The sequence below is a fragment of the Xenopus laevis genome, chromosome 1S (assembly GCF_017654675.1).
Source record: "Xenopus laevis strain J_2021 chromosome 1S, Xenopus_laevis_v10.1, whole genome shotgun sequence".
In the NCBI taxonomy this organism is placed as follows: Eukaryota; Metazoa; Chordata; class Amphibia; order Anura; family Pipidae; genus Xenopus; species Xenopus laevis.
In genome coordinates this window covers 88,522,021-88,538,122 of record NC_054372.1, presented here as the reverse complement: position 1 = coordinate 88,538,122, position 16,102 = coordinate 88,522,021, and the positions used below count along the sequence as shown (strand labels likewise).

Here is a 16,102-nt window from a genome sequence, read left to right as displayed (position 1 = left end):
ATGAGGCGAGTTGAGACACTCGCCTCAGGCGGCAGCGCCCCCCTGGTTACCAGGGGCGGCAAAAATGCCGCTCCTGGTAACTAAGAGCCGAATTTCCGGCTTTCAACCCGGAAATTCGGCTCTTCTAGTGCAGAGAGCGCAATTGCGCTCTCTGCACTAGCGTCGTGCAGCGCTTCAGCAACGGAAGGCCGTCTCAGGCGGCATAAAGGCGCGGATCGGCGCTGACTACTACAACGAGTTGAGACCACCCTAAATTTTGGCCTAACACTCTCTTAGTTTTACACTACATTGTGGTGAACCAACTGTGACCCCTTGTCTAGAGTATAGGCTAAGTGTCAGAGGGACATTCCAGAAAGTCATGAGGAAATGTTGAATGATGCTCTTGAGCAAGGCTTAAATAACTATTTCAACCAGAGGTTCATTTGGCTGACAATATCTAAATTTGCTTACTTAACCTATAGGCTTGCAAAACTGTTCATCTGATGTATGTTTTAAATGTATTTTCCGCCGGTGCTCTGTTATCCAGGACTTTCTGGGTTGCAATTCTGAGGTACATTAATTAAAGTCTTTTGTTTCCTTATACAGTATATGCCTTTTGGGTAGGGATGCTCCGAATCCAGGATTTGGTTCGGGATTCGGCCAGGATTCAGCCTTTTTCAGAAGGATTCGGCCGAATCCTTCTGCCGGCCAAACCAAATCCGAATCCTAATTTGCATATGCAAATTATGGGCAGGGAGGAAAATCACATGACTTTTTGTCACAAAAAGTAAAAAATTATTTCCCCCTTCCCACCCCTAATTTGCATATGCAAATTAGGATTCGGATTCGGTTTGGTATTCGGCCTAATCCTTCTCGAAGGATTTGGGGGTTCGGCCAAATCCAAACTAGTGGATTAGGTGCATCCCTACTTTTAGGTGACCAAGATATAAAATTATATAACAAATAGTGTTTGCAATGCCAGGGCAGTGAAGTCACTGAGACCTGTCAGCAGACTAATCCTGACAGACTTTTTTAATGTTTTATTGACTGAACAGGGGAATACTTAAAACTCAACACTGCAACTTGTAAATACAGGGTGTAGACCCAGCAGTAGCCTACTACAGTTGCACCAGCAAGCAGTTTTACACACAATGGGATAATCCAGTCCATGCATATGATGCACAGTTATAAACCCTTTCCACAGAATAGGCCATGCAAGGTGGACACAGTAATGTGTGGCAGTCTCCCAGACTGGACACAGTCATTGACCTTAATAACAGTCACAACAGTTTTTGTGTGGTATGGGACCTAAGCCTACTGTGCCTCTCAGTCTCTCACTTTCAGCAACACTTCGCCCACTTCTTGTTCCTGTGTAGTCACTTCCAGGTTGTGTTTCCCTGGCAGAGGTGACTGAATAATCCTTAAAGGAACAGTTCAGTGTGAACATAAAAATGGGATCAATAGATAGGCTTTGCAAAATGAAAAATGTTTTAATACAGTTAGTTAGGCAAAAATAAAGGCTGGAGTGACTGGATCTATAACATAATAGCCAGAATCCTACTTCCAGCTTTTCAGCTCTCGATTTCTGAGTTAGTCAGTGACTTGAAGGTGGGCCACATGGGACATAACTGTTTAGTGAGTTTACAATTGATCCTTAGCATTCAGCTCACATTCAAAACCAAACAGTTATGACCCCTGTGCCCCTCCCTCAAATTACTGATTGATTACTACCTGGTAACCAATCCGTCGAAACCAAGAGAGCTGCAAAGCTTCTGGCTATTATGCTAGTCACGCCAGCCTTTATACATTAAATATTTGGCTGACTAACTATATAAGAAAGTTTTTATTTTGCTCAGTCTATCTATTTAGCCAGTTTTTATTTTTACACTGAAAAATTTCTTTAATAAGCAATACGTCATTTTACATTCTTAAGGTGGCCATACACGGAGAGATCCACTCATTTGGCGATGTCGCCAAATGAGTGGATCTCTCCCCGTTATACCCACCTTGAGGTGGGCAATATCAGGCTGATCCGATTGTGGGCCCTAGGGCCCAACGATCGGATCCTAACAAATGGTAACGGGCGGTCAGATCGTGGGACCGCATCAACGAACAGATGCGGCTGCGATCCGACAGGATTTTTAGTCCCATCCGATCGATATCTGGCCGACTTTCGGCCAGATCTCGATCGGGGAAGCCCGTCGGGGGGCCCCATACCGGCGCCAATAAGCTGCTGACTCGGTCTGTTGGCAGCTTTTATCGGCCGGTGTATGGCCACCTTTACAGTGTGATTGTAGCTTTGTAAAGACAGTGGAATAAAACTGCCACATGGCAACCCCACAGTGTTACCTACATCTACAACAAAAAAAATATTGTTGCAGTGGATTTTTTTGTAGACAACACCATTCCTTACATTTTTGAAGAAACTAGTAAATGATTTGCTCCCCAGACAGAAATTGATGTATATGGGCATTGGCAGTTCATTTAAATTTGAGGAAATGCGAGTTTTCAAATAACTTTGAAACATGGTCAATAAAAAGCTGCTCAGAATTAGATTTTATTTTGCAAGAAATTTTTTTTTGGTAAAGAAGACTTTACATAGTTACATAGTTAAATTGGGTTGAAAAAAGTCTTATCAAGTCCATCAATTTATCTTATAACTGGGCGATTATTGTAATTTCCTAACTTCCATAATTTTGAATAGTGGATTTCAAAATATGTATATTTTATACACAAAATATTTGTAGTTGCTTCACTCCAGTCAAAGTAATAACATATGTAGTATAAAAATGGTATATGGCATGTTACTTTGCTGCAGTGCAAACTACATTTTTAATATATGGAATTGCCATACCATTTTTAAAAAAATATTTTAAAATATATTTTATAACAAGATTTATTTTTTGTATAATATATTACCCTGGGCACAATTTTTTTTATTTTTCTGACCTCTTTACTAGAAATCTGGTATCAATACATGCAAGATAGATATATAGCTAGATAAACTACTTGAAACATTTACAGTATATACAAATACAAAAAAGGCAGGGTATAGTTGGGCAGGGTATAGTTGGACACACTCTGTATGAGGGATTGATATAATGCTGGTAGCAGTAGCCCAGTCTGTGGGACAGTCAGAATACTGGAGGCAACAGTTCACTGCTATTGTAACTGACACAATGCTAATGGCAATTGCTCACTTAAGAATGTGTCCCACAAACAGCATGTATGTTACTATGTCTATTAAGTAATAAGTATGATACTTCTGAACATTTTCCTACCATTGTTGCATAGCATAGGGGGTGATCCTGGCCACTCCACTGCCTGGGCAGCTTGGTGTTGCTGCTGCCCCCCCCCCTCCCTGGTACGCTCACCTTTTTGGTCCGGGGGGGGGTCCACGAGGGAAACCGGAAATTTGGCTCTTAAAGTACAAGGAGCGGCATTTTTGTCGCCCTTGCCTAGTGGGGCATTGCCACCTGAGGCGAGTTACCAATTTTGACAACTCAGCCTGCAGTCCTGGCTTTTTGTTAAAAAATCCTGAATTTCTCTTTTATCTCCTGCATTGATGCCAGAAAAAAAGATACAATGTTTCTGAAACTTTAAACTTAAATAATAGGCTTTTTAAAAGAGAGTCCAAAATACTCAGCACTTGCACTTAGATACATTTGTAACAATTTAAGATATGCAAAGATATAATTGTAACTATTTAAAAAAAAAAAAGCAAGTCTCTTGGGAGAACTGTGACTCATAATTGCACTTTCATTAGCAAAAATGTTATAACACATAAAATATGGCCCTAAAAAAAGAAATGTGTTCAAACTTTCATTACCCAACGAGGGTGTGGCCATAGAATTGGCATGGTCAAAATGTCAAACCGCTACATGTGGCAGATATTTTTGTCCCTCTTTACAGTTTTCAAATGTTGAGATGTATGATATAGTGAGCAGTGATGGAATTACCAGGGGTGCACTTCCTCCCACAAAAATTGGCTCGGAGGGGGTTGCAACGCCTGCATCAGGCACCACATGGTATAGTTACGTTACTCATAGTGAGCCTAGAAAATAATGACACAACCCTAAGCACAAAATACCAATGCCAATACCAATACCCCAGCAAAGAACATTATTATAACTCTCAACATACCCCAGCATAAAATCTTTCTGTGACCAAAATCAACCCTCTTAGCTTCCTATACACAGCACACTTCCATTAGTGGTGCAGCTGCCTTAAAAGGGTTCCTTGATGTTCTGCTTCAGGTGCATCTGTTGTGCCATTGGGAAATGCATAGCAAATGATCAAAAGTTAGACCATGTAGGGAAGTGGAGTTCTGCCTTATCCAGTGACAGAGAAGTTCAGCTTTGTCCAGTGACATACCAGTTCATCAACTGGATGTGACATACTGAATAAAATAAAAAGCCAACAAAGCATCGAAACCTAGCATTTTAGTGTTTGCAGTAGTGATGGCTGTGGGGATTTTTATATTCTGTGTCAAATATTACCTATTAGGGGCAGGTTGAATATGATGCTATGGACTTAAACTCTACCTTTGAAGCATAACATTTACTTATTGTTTACCTTGATGTATACATTTTGGAAAATGTTAGCAAGGAATAAGATTTTTTCCAGAATTAGGAGTGTCCCCATAGTAGTGTTTTGCTGCTGACACAAACCAATGTACAGTATAAGAACTGAAAAAATCCAAGTCATATCCCTGGAGGGGGGGGGGCAAACAAGCAATACTAGTCAGCAGCAGCAAGGATTAGCAAAATTATGTTCAGATTTAAAAGAGGTATAAATTTATTAGAGAGAAAAACTATTTTTTAACTTTTGCAACACATAAGGTACATTCTAGAAAACTCGTTTTTTTCCCTGCTACGCAAAAGAAGTGATTAACATCTTAGTTATGAAGAATGATTGATTGTTTACACAATAGATATGTTTCTAATGTAGTTAGCCAAAAATGTAATCTATAAAGGCTGCAGTGAATGCTTGATGACTCTGACTAACCAAGAAGTTAGAGAAGCTGTAAAGGAGGAAGCTGTGGCTACTATGTTAGAATTCCCTCCAGGCTTTATATATTATATTTTTGCCTAACTGTATTAAAAACATTTTAATTTTTTATTTTGCACAGCCTGGTTATTTACCCAGTTTTATTTTTACACAAGTATTCCATTAACAAACTGTGTTTTTTATTTTTTTATTTTACAGTGAGTTCTGTTGTGGATTTCTCTCTATTAAGTGTTTATTCTGGCAAATGAATTAGATTTGAAGTTGGGTCTGCTGCCTCTTCAGCAAGTGAGAAAATACAAGACTAGAGATATTTACAATCTTTTTACAATTGATTTAGGGTCTAGGTTCAGGTACATTTTTCTCTTAAAAGCAGGCTAGAAACAAATTTTGTTGTTCTCTTATACTTTTCTGGATCAGCTTAAAGTTAGAAATGATTTTCTTCATCTGTTTTCCAGTGTACTTGACATTAAAGTGTCACAGAAAAAGAGAAATATATCATTAAAAGCAGATGTTGAAAACATTAAAAATAATAAACTATTTACACCAGGAGCAACCAGTGATTTTAAAAAACAAATAAGTAGATGAAAGAGATATATGTTGAGGGTAATTCGGTTGGATGATGGCAACAACGGTTATGTGAGACAAAGGTTGGTATAATTAGCATGACGTTCAGGTCAGAACACTGTAAATAGATCTGAATAGGCAGAAGTAAGAACAAGACGCATGAATAAACAAATACTTTGGGGGAACTCAACAAGGAGAGACAATGTAATAAATGCAAAACTGTAAAGGCATTGTGATTTACCTTGAAGTAATCTTAAAAAAGGATTACCCTTGGCAGTGTTATTTATACACATCATCATCCATCAGTTCCCATGGCCAATAGATATCCACATACATGCCCTATAAGTAGTCGCAAGTTCTTAGTGTATGGAGCCCCTCAGCTTTCCCGACTTGTACATTCCCTTTGAACTCTAGCAAAAAGTCCTAAAGACTGGTTTTGTTGGCAATGTGGATTTAATGTTTGTAAAGTAAACATAAAAGTACAAGGTACTGTGTAAAGTGTGAAGCAAATAACAAGTTGCTAAAATATGATACTAGGGGAAATTGCATCTACAAATGTTTTCTGGATAATATACCTTATACTCTATGAAGCAAAGCAGAGAGAAAACTAGAACAAAGCAGAAATAGCCGCTAGTGTTTTTTTTTTATTGCCACAACATGTTTTGAGCACAGTGTTTTGAACTGTTGCCCTAGCCTTAGAATGATGAAGTACAGAAAACAACTATGGTACGACTAGTTTGGGCAACCTAAATATGTAGTAATTGTTTGTTGCTAATGTCATTGTTCTATGAAGCTTGTGCCTTTGAAATTACAAATATTGTGTCTTTTTTAACCTGAAGCCAGTTTTTACAATTACTTTCTATTTTCTATTTGTGACCATTTTCCTAATATTGAAGTTTAAAGTTTCATTTTTCACCTTCTTATGTCTTCCTGAAGAAGCTCATGGGGACACAGACTCTGTAAACAGTTATAAATGTATACACTTGATTGATACATTTCTTATCTTTGGCCCTGCTGAAAAGATTCCCTGAATTTCATTTAAAATATATACATTATTTTCCAATATTCCACATATGCGCTTAAGAAATGTACCAACTAATGTAGCAAATTGTAGCAGTTCAGAATCTGAACTTGGATTACTGAACTGCTGAACTAAACCACCATAGAAAGGAACATTAAACTTTAAACTTAAATTTTGGAAAAAACTGTTAAAAAAAAATATGGAAAGCAATGGAAAAAAGTCTTTATTTCTGGTGAACAATCTGAAAAAAAACAGAACTTAATAAAATATTTGGAAGGTGAACAGCCCCCTTAATGGGCATTTTGCTGTCCTTCACTTTGGACATATATATACATATATATATATATATATACATATATTTATCAAGGGTCGAATTTCGAGGGTTAAAAAACCCTTGAATTAGACCCTTGAAGTTAAATCCTTCGAATTCGAATATTGAACGATTCGAACGATTTTAAGCGATCGTTCAAAGGATTTTTAGTCGATCAAAAAAAGCTTAGAAAAGTGCTGGGGAAGGTCCGCATAGGCTAACACTACAGCTCGGTAGGTTTAAAGTGGCGAAGTATGAAGTCAAAGTATTTTTTAAAGAAACAGTTCTTCGATTATCGAATGGTCGAATAGTCGAAAGATTTTTACTTTGAATCATTATAATCATTCGATTCTATCGAATTTGACGAATTTGATGGTCGAAGTACCCAAAAAAAAAATTTTTTTTCATTCAAATTCTTCACTCGAGCTTAGTAAATCTGCCCCATAGACTTGCATATTGTTTGCTACACCAATTTGAGAATCCTGGGACTCACCATAAGACCCTACCTAGGGGGTGGGGATGTTGTTACTTCACTTCCTGTGTGTTGCCTGAAATTCTTGATTGTGCACTTAGGGGCACATTTACTAAGGGTCGAATATCGAGGGTTAATAAACCATCAAATTCAACCCTCGAGGTAAAAATCCTATGAATTCGAATATCGAATTCATAGGATTTACCGCAAATCCTACGATTGAACAATCAAAGGAAAAATCGTATGATCGAACGATGATTTTCCTTCCATCAATAAAACCTTAGAAAAGTAATGGGGAAGGTCCCCATAGGCTAACATTGTACCTCCGTAGGTTTAAACTACCGAAGTATGTAGTCAAAGTTTTTTTTAAAGAGACAGTACTTCGACTATTGAATGGTCGAATAGTCAAACGACTTTTAGTTCAAATCGTTCGAATCGAAGTCGAAGGTCGTAGTAGCCTATTCGATGGTCGAAGTACCCAAAAAAATACTTCGAAATTCGAAGTTTTCTTTACCTCGAATCCTTCACTCGAGCTTAGTAAATGTGCCCCTAAGTGTATCACACTTGACAAAAAGCACTTTGCTTGAAACATATTGCGGAAATAGAAAAAACACTTGCAGCTAGTTCTGCATTGTTTTAGTTTTCTCTTAACTTTGCTTCTAAGTTTAATGCACCTGGAGTAGGGGTGCCTAAGACTAGAAAAGTTATTTTCCCTCTGATGTTGGACTCCTAATAGTGGACTCCATACTTATACAGTATGGTCCATTTTTTTTAACCATATTATTTTTTCATTGTGTAGATTATAAATGTAAAAAATATATAATTGACTAGTAGAACATATCAAAAGGAGTAAAGCAGTCTCAAAATAATAACATTTCTGTCCCATGCAGGACGAGTTTCATCCTTTTATTGAGGCTCTTCTTCCTCATGTACGAGCCTTTTCCTACACCTGGTTCAACCTTCAAGCACGTAAACGGAAATACTACAAAAAGCATGAGAAGAAGATGACAAAAGAGGAAGAGCGAGGGGTAAAGGATGAGCTACTAAATGAGAAGGCAGAAGTTAAGCAGAAATGGGCATCCCGTTTGTTAGCAAAGCTTCGCAAGGACATCAGGCCAGAGTTCCGTGAAGACTTTGTGTTGTCTATTACAGGCAAAAAGGCTGCAAGCTGTGTCCTTTCCAACCCTGATCAGAAAGGCAAGATACGGCGAATTGACTGCTTGCGACAAGCAGACAAAGTGTGGAGGCTAGACCTTGTGATGGTCATTCTATTCAAGGGTATTCCACTGGAGAGCACGGATGGGGAGAGACTGGTGAAAGCCAGCCACTGCTCTAATCCCCAGCTTTGTGTGCAGCCTCATCACATCAGTGTTTCTGTTAAAGAACTAGACCTTTACCTGGCCTATTTCATTCGAGAGAGAGGTGAGTGTGAGTAGACAAACATTATTACATTTTCATCCAGTTTTGCATTTATTTGTAACTGCTCTGTTATTTAATATTAAATATTAATATTGTAATATTATCTTAGATTAACTGAGGTGTAGGAATAAATAATGTATATTATTTAGGGCTCTTACACATGTGCGTTTTTTCCTGCATTTTTTTATGCACTTGATGCGCGTTAAAACGTAGGTTTGAGCACGGAAAAAAGTATTCATTATTTCATTCCATTATATTCTGCCAGGCTGTCCTCATGAGTGTTCTGAGTTGCGATTTCCTCCGTTTGTGTTTGAGTGCCTGCATTTTCTTGCGATTGACACACGTTCAGTGTTGCGTTTGGAACGGTAAAAAACATGCTTAGCTGCGTCAAAAAAAAATTGTCCAAATGCAATATTTGCCTGTTTTTAGCCTTCATCATGCGTTTGAAAAACACGTGAATCTTTTTTGACCTTTTTCTCAGGGGACCCAAATTAATTTGGGAATCTGCTTCGCAATTCACTTTCACGTTACTGGGAGCCCTTTTTATGTTCTGACCCATAGGTTAAGTATCCTTGCCTAAGAAATACTTGTACTGATTAAGTTAACAACCTTAGAAATACTCACCACTTAACTTTTTCCACTAATTGGTTTGTTCCTTTATGCAAGTAATATAACTACCTTGTGCATATTTTTAAAAATATAAGTGACTTATGTGCTTGTGTGGTCTCATGTTTTTGTTATAACCCCTTGTATTTGTCTCTCATGCTGTAGTCTTTTCTCACTAAATTACCTGCATTTCTTAGACTGGCTGGCATTTTTTTTAATGAAAAACAGCCCTACAAAAATTCATGAAGCTGGTGCCAACTGGGGATTTTAGAGCAACTGAACTACATTCATAACAGCGCTTTGATATAAATACAGTCCTGAATAAATTGAAGTCAACAATATGGCTTGACTTGAGATCATGGAAAATACTGATTAAGTACACCTTACAGCTGCAAAATTATATTCTGGGTTCTGACAGCCGCACAACCTTATTCAGCTTCATTTGACACACAAAAACTAAATTGTCTTATTGGGTACCATAACTTTGCCACTTTTGAATTGCTGTTTTGTTAATGGTGCTGTTCACACTATCCATCAGCTATAAACAAATGCCCAAACCATATACTTAAGACACTCAGGAGTTATGTTTATTGTTTATGTTATTTTTTCCTGATTTGTTTTTCAGTACTTATATCATGGTGGCCCTTTCATTTTTATAATGGTTGAACACATGCGAAAATCGGTCTGGAACATTATGTCCCATCCAAGAGAGTATCTGCCTGTTAAAATGGATGTTTTTCTTTGCTCGTTCTTCACAACCAATTCTTTGTGTATGTGTTTATGTATGTAAATGTGTGTGTGTGTGTGTGTGTGAATTATGGGTTCTCTCATTTCCCACTCTGTGCTTCATGTATTTGCCTTGCTGCTTGAGTCTCATTTCCAGTAGCTTCTGTGAAGATAACCATCTGAATGAGTCAGTGAATCATATATAGAAGACTAGGAAGAATAATCCTACTTTTCAAAAGTAATATCAATTTGAAGAAAGGACATTTCTATCACTCTTTTTTGTAAGGCTGCAGAGATGCCTATTAAAGGGCCAGTAGCACCAATCATTTATTTCTAATGTTCACTTATTTAGCATTTCCAAAATTTCTAGAAGGCACAATATCTTTTACTTTATTAAGGGGGGTATTTATCAAGGGTCGAATTTCGAACCCTCGAATTCGACCATCGAATTGAAATCCTTCGAATTTGAATATCGAATTCGAAGGATTTAGCGCTAAAATAAGCATTTGATCGATCGAATAAAAATCGACCGACCGATTTTTATCGAAGGATTTTTATTTGATGCTAAAAACTTAGAAAATGCTTGTAGAAGGTCCCCATAGCTTATAATGCAATTCGGTAGGTTTAACTTGTCGAAGTATTGAATTCAAAGGATTTTTAAAGAGACATTACTTTGACTATCGAATGGTCGAATATTCGTACCATTCCAATCGAAGTCGAAGTTGAATTTGATGGTCGAAGTAGCCTATTCGATGGTCGAAGTATCTAAAAATTTACTTCGAAATTCGAACTTTTTGAAATTTGAATATTCACCCGAGGCTTAGTAAATCTGCCCCTAAGTGTCATGGTTGGATCTTCGATCTATGCTTCACATTTCAATGTAAAGAAACAAAAAGAATACTGACTGACCTTAAATGCAGAGTCTATAGCCAATATCATGGTCTTTTTATCCAGGCACCATAGGTAATATATGAACAACTAATAGTATTTTCCTACCAGGGCCGTATTTACTATGCAGTCACCTACCCATACCTAGGGCCACTGATTTAGTGGGGTGACCCTCGGGTATCTTGCCTATCAGTTAAAAATAAAAGAACAAAAAAAATTATTAGGGGTAGTAATTATTCCACCTTTCAATTAGTTGCATTTTCTCTACTCCCTTTTTACATGTCAATTAATTACACCTTCTCTGCTCCCTTAAGCCTTTTTTATTTTTCACACTTAACTATGGATTTAGAGTTTTCATTTAAATATGAAAGACAATAAAGCAGCAGCTGTTTACAGAATTAGTTGCTGTTGCCTTAGAGGGCAGTGTATGCCTATATATATCTTTGGACAAAAAGAGCAGTCTTAGCTTATGCCAATGCTGTCAATAGGGAAGACAGATTACACACACACACATATATATCATCCTTGAAAAAGGTCCCAACAGGGACCGAAACGTCGGGCATTGAAACGATGTAAAATAAAATGATTGATTCTTAAAATTGGGAGTGCTGGTCTGAGAATAATTGGTGTATATATATATATATATATATATATATATATATATATATATATATATATATATATACTGTATATATATATATATATATATATATATATGGCTAGTATTATTTTTCTAGAAAAGTTGACAATCCTAAGCAGAGATAATGAGCAGTGTAAAAACTAACCCTCCCTTCCCACACTCTGTGTTATGTTTTAGATAAGGAGGAGCTTATCTGTGGTTTTATCTATGGATTTGAATACATTTTTTATTTTCTTCTCCTTCCACAATTGCTTCAAAGAATCAAGAAAGTTGGAAACTGAGAGTTGTTTTAGTCTTTGTGCTGGTTAATGCAAGGAAAAGCAAAATAATAATTTACGGTAGATAAAGTAGGGCAATGTGCTGGGGACCAGGAACTAGAAACAGGACAGGAACACAGTAGTAACATGGTGAGTAAACAGTAACAGACAGGAACTGAACAAGCGGGACATACAATAGACAAAAGTGAAGCAGTGCCTCTGTAGTCCATACGCAAAGTTAGAGAATCACTGGGTTCAAACTTTATGAAGCCAGTCAGAGCAGCTTTTTTCTTTTACCTTTTACATAAAATAGCAGCCTGCTTTCAGCTGTAAATTAATTTTCTGCTAGGGGAAACATAAACCCTTTCTTAAAAAGCACTTCTAGTTCAATTATGATTTCTAGGCACTAGTAACAAAGAAAATATTGATTTGCAATCTCAAGGCTACAAGACCATCTTCAGAAACTTTAATGACACTGGCAATTCAGAGTCTAATGACACGGAAGCCAAGTGCCCTTGATGACGCAATAAAAAATTATCAAAAATTGCAAAACCTTCAATAACTGCCAGACATATTCATGCTGACTTTCAGACACAAGGTATTCCAGTTTCAACCACCATCCATCACCAACTTACTGAAAGGGGGTTCTATGGTATGAGATGCAGAAAGACCCCACTGCTCACAGAGAAACTTAGGAAAGCTTAATTGGACACACAGACAAATCCATTCTATTCAATTGTTCCCTTATAAACTACTAAGGGATCACCATTTTGTTTTTACTATCATTAACTCCACTTTACAGATCCTTGATTATGTTGTTATTAATCTGGTTAGGATACGGTTCATCCAGGGCCTGATTTATAAAATGTGCGCCCATATACCAGGCGACCTGCTCCCCCCCACCCTCGCACCCGACCCCAATCTGCTCCGCCATACCTGACCCACTTGGCTCACACAGTCCACTGCTCACCTCCAGGGCCAGATTTACATAGTGGGAATTTTTTGAAATTAGAAAAAAACATTTCCATCATAACATGCATGAAGTATTTTTACAATGATAGCTGTAAAGTGGAATTCTCATCTTGAAGCAGTTATACTGGCAGACACTTTTAAGTAGTTAAAAATGGAAGTGGAAAAATACAAGTTTATGCAAATTAGCCTTTAGTAAAAAATTTGATTTACAGACTGTTCTGATTGCACTGTAAGAGCCAGGCTGAAATAATTTGTTTTGTGACGTAATGAGCTAATTGCTATATTTAACTAACTAGAAGTATGTTTGCTTGTAATCCCTTTTTAAATATTGGAATTACATCGGCTTTCCACCAATCCAATGCTGCCATACCAGACGAAAGTGAGCCTGGGAAAATCAGAAAAAGATGTCTGGCTAGAACTAAACTAAGGTCTCTGAGTACCCAAGGGTGTATCCCATCAGGCCTTGTTCATGATTATTTTCAGTAATCATTTAATTTTTAAAAAGTTATAACCATTTTTCTCTAAAGGCCAAAAAATCACCAGGAGGCATTGAAGCTAAGTACTAACTGAGCTAGTTCCTGTGCTTCACTGAATTAATTACACTTAATATGTTCCAAAATGTCAGCACTGAAAAAACTGTACGGTTATATCACTATATTCTCACTACATCATGTACTCTTGGTTTCTGTACACATTATACATTTCCCATTTTCAAAATCTTAAATACTAATATCCCCCCCTGTAAGTAACAGCCAGCCAATGACATAGCATATATGTTTCATGCTGCAAGTTTACATAATGGGAAAAACACAGCTACCCTAAACCTGGCTAAACTGCTGGCAGGGACAGAATTAAAAATGATGTACGCGTATAGATCTATATGTAATTAAACTATCTGTTTATACAATATGGTTTCAATATTTTAAAGAATTGGCTCCTTAGTGGATTCAAGAGTAATGTTTGTACCTGTAAAAAAACTGTTGTTCCCCTCTTATTGGTATACATATTCAGGGCCTGTAAAAGCTACATGTTTTTCTTCATAAAATGTAGATTTTTTTTTTAGCATCAGCATGTTTTTATTCGTGCAGCACACTTAATTCTTTTGTGGAGTACAAGGTGAAATGAGGGGAGATTGTACCATCAACTTTAAATTCTAATCAACCTCTGATTGGCAGTACAGACAGAAGTCAATCGATAGGTATCGATCAGTCCTGGCAAAGAACTCTGTGGGAGGTGGGTTAGGATAGTTGGGACTGCAGCATGCTATATAACAGCTTTTAAACTTAACCCTTATTTGAAAGCAGTGCTAAGATTGTTCTTGATATCGTTATATTTTATTAATAATTTGTTTCTGAAAAGCTATGTCCAATGCCTGCCCATCTTCCTTTTCTTCTGCCAAAAGCACAGTACATGCTTGTTGTGCTCTAAGATGCAAAGCTATTTTATGGAACTGTACAGAACAGATAAACATTATCTGGAAGTTACTGGTCTGCAGTTTGTTTCCCATACAGTTTATAGTACAGGTATGGGACCTGTTATTTAGAATACTTTGGAACTGGGGTTTTCCGGATATGAAATCTTTCCATAATTTAGCTCTGCATACCGTACGTCTCCTAAAAATCATTTAAACATTAATTAAATCCAGTAGAATGGTTTTACCTCCAAAAAGGATTATATCTAAGTTGAGATCAAGTATAATCTACTGTTTTATTATTACATAGAAAAAAATAATTTTTAAAAACTTATTGATTAAAATGGAGTCTATGGGAGATGGCCTTCCTGTACTTCAGAGTCTTCTCAATAACAGGTTCTATACCTGTATAGGGATCCCTCTATTACTGTGGGTACAGTTAGGACGCACCACTTATGATGTATTATACCACTTATGATGTATTATAAACCCCTGGTTTATAATATTAACAAGTCTCTTATAGTTAATCTTTTGGATAATCTGGATGAATTAAGAAGGGAAAACAGCAGGTGACACCCTGTTTATGATAAACTAAAATAGAAGTTTGCTTGTACTGAAGTCTTGACCTTTTACTATTGAGATTGATATTTCCAAAACTGGTGGCAGAGCATACTTTTCTCAAGTTCTTGAATTACAGGGTCCCCTATTGCCTAGTTGATTATCCAATAACTTTCTTAGAATAAAACTGTGATATTGACAAGAGAAGGTTACTCACCATCAAATAAAATATCCCCATCTGTTACAGTGCTCTGTCAAACAAAGTCACAATGTATACAGACCACAAAAATATTATAAACAGTATTTCTTACAAGCCTTGGTTCAGTTACTATTTTAAGATCCTTTGCATCTGATCAGTTTGATTCCTCTCCTCCCCTGCTTAGCATTCCAGATGCTTTATCACACCTGTGCAGATTGAAATGCCCTGAAACTATAGAACATAAAGGGGAACTATCATAAAATAAAGTTTTAACTTTAAAGTTGTGATTCACCTTTTAGCAATTGTTTTTTTTATATTTTCTACCAAAAATATAAGAATTTTTTAATGAAAAACAAATCTACATTCATACTGGGTAACGGAAGCTAGTTAAGGGATTGACTGAGTGGTGTGGTAGATATGGTTGGTTAGTAAGGTGTATGAGCCTGGCAGCAGCATCCATTATGTATTGCAGCGTTGATAGTCTATGACACGGGGTGTGTGAATTTTCAAATAAATATATTGGTTTTTTGTGTGATTAAATATTCTTTAGGTGAAATCTACTTGATTTAGGTATTTAATGAACAATAAAGGAATCAAACAAATAGCCCAGAGTCACGCCAACCTAGGGAGTTGTTCTTTCTTTCTTTTCATGTCTTTTTATTAAATTTTCAAGCAAAAAAAACTTTACAGAACAGCAATGTAAAATTGAAATAGAGTTGTCGAAATTATATAGATTTAGAAAGCTAGAAAGAGAGCAATGCAGCAGTAGAGCTGATAGTACATTGAACAGAAGTTTGGAGTGGTAGAAACTGAAAGTATAAGAGGAAGTGAAGCTATAAGGATTCAGAGAGTTAATGAAAAGCACAGAGCAGAGAGTGAAGAAAAAGCATGCCAAATTCAACTTACTTGTTCAGCAGACTCCAACCCTTAAAGATTGTATTGTTTATTATAACTTTGGGTTGAAAAACGTTCTGTCCATTCCAAATTGGAATCCCAGACTTACATATTTTCTTCCTGTGAAACTGTAACTGCAGTGCACGTAAATACCTACTGGCAAATAAAAGATTAAT

At 36.9% G+C, this 16,102-nt stretch overlaps 1 protein-coding gene across 5 annotated transcripts in view; it reads left to right on the top strand.

Moving 5' to 3' along the window:
• Positions 1-16,102, top strand: part of LOC734210 (nuclear factor 1 C-type) — an 82,021-nt gene that overhangs the window by 30,755 nt on the left and 35,164 nt on the right. For 4 of the 5 annotated variants that reach the window (XR_005964952.1, XM_041579873.1, XM_041579872.1 and 1 more), the window contains exon 2: positions 8,247-8,784. Coding sequence is in view for 4 of the 5 variants with exons in the window: in XM_041579873.1 (XP_041435807.1) it covers positions 8,247-8,784 (538 nt within the window). In the remaining variant the exon portion in view is untranslated. The remainder of the gene's footprint in view (positions 1-8,246; positions 8,785-16,102) is intronic. The other variant, XM_041579871.1, reaches the window with a different exon arrangement.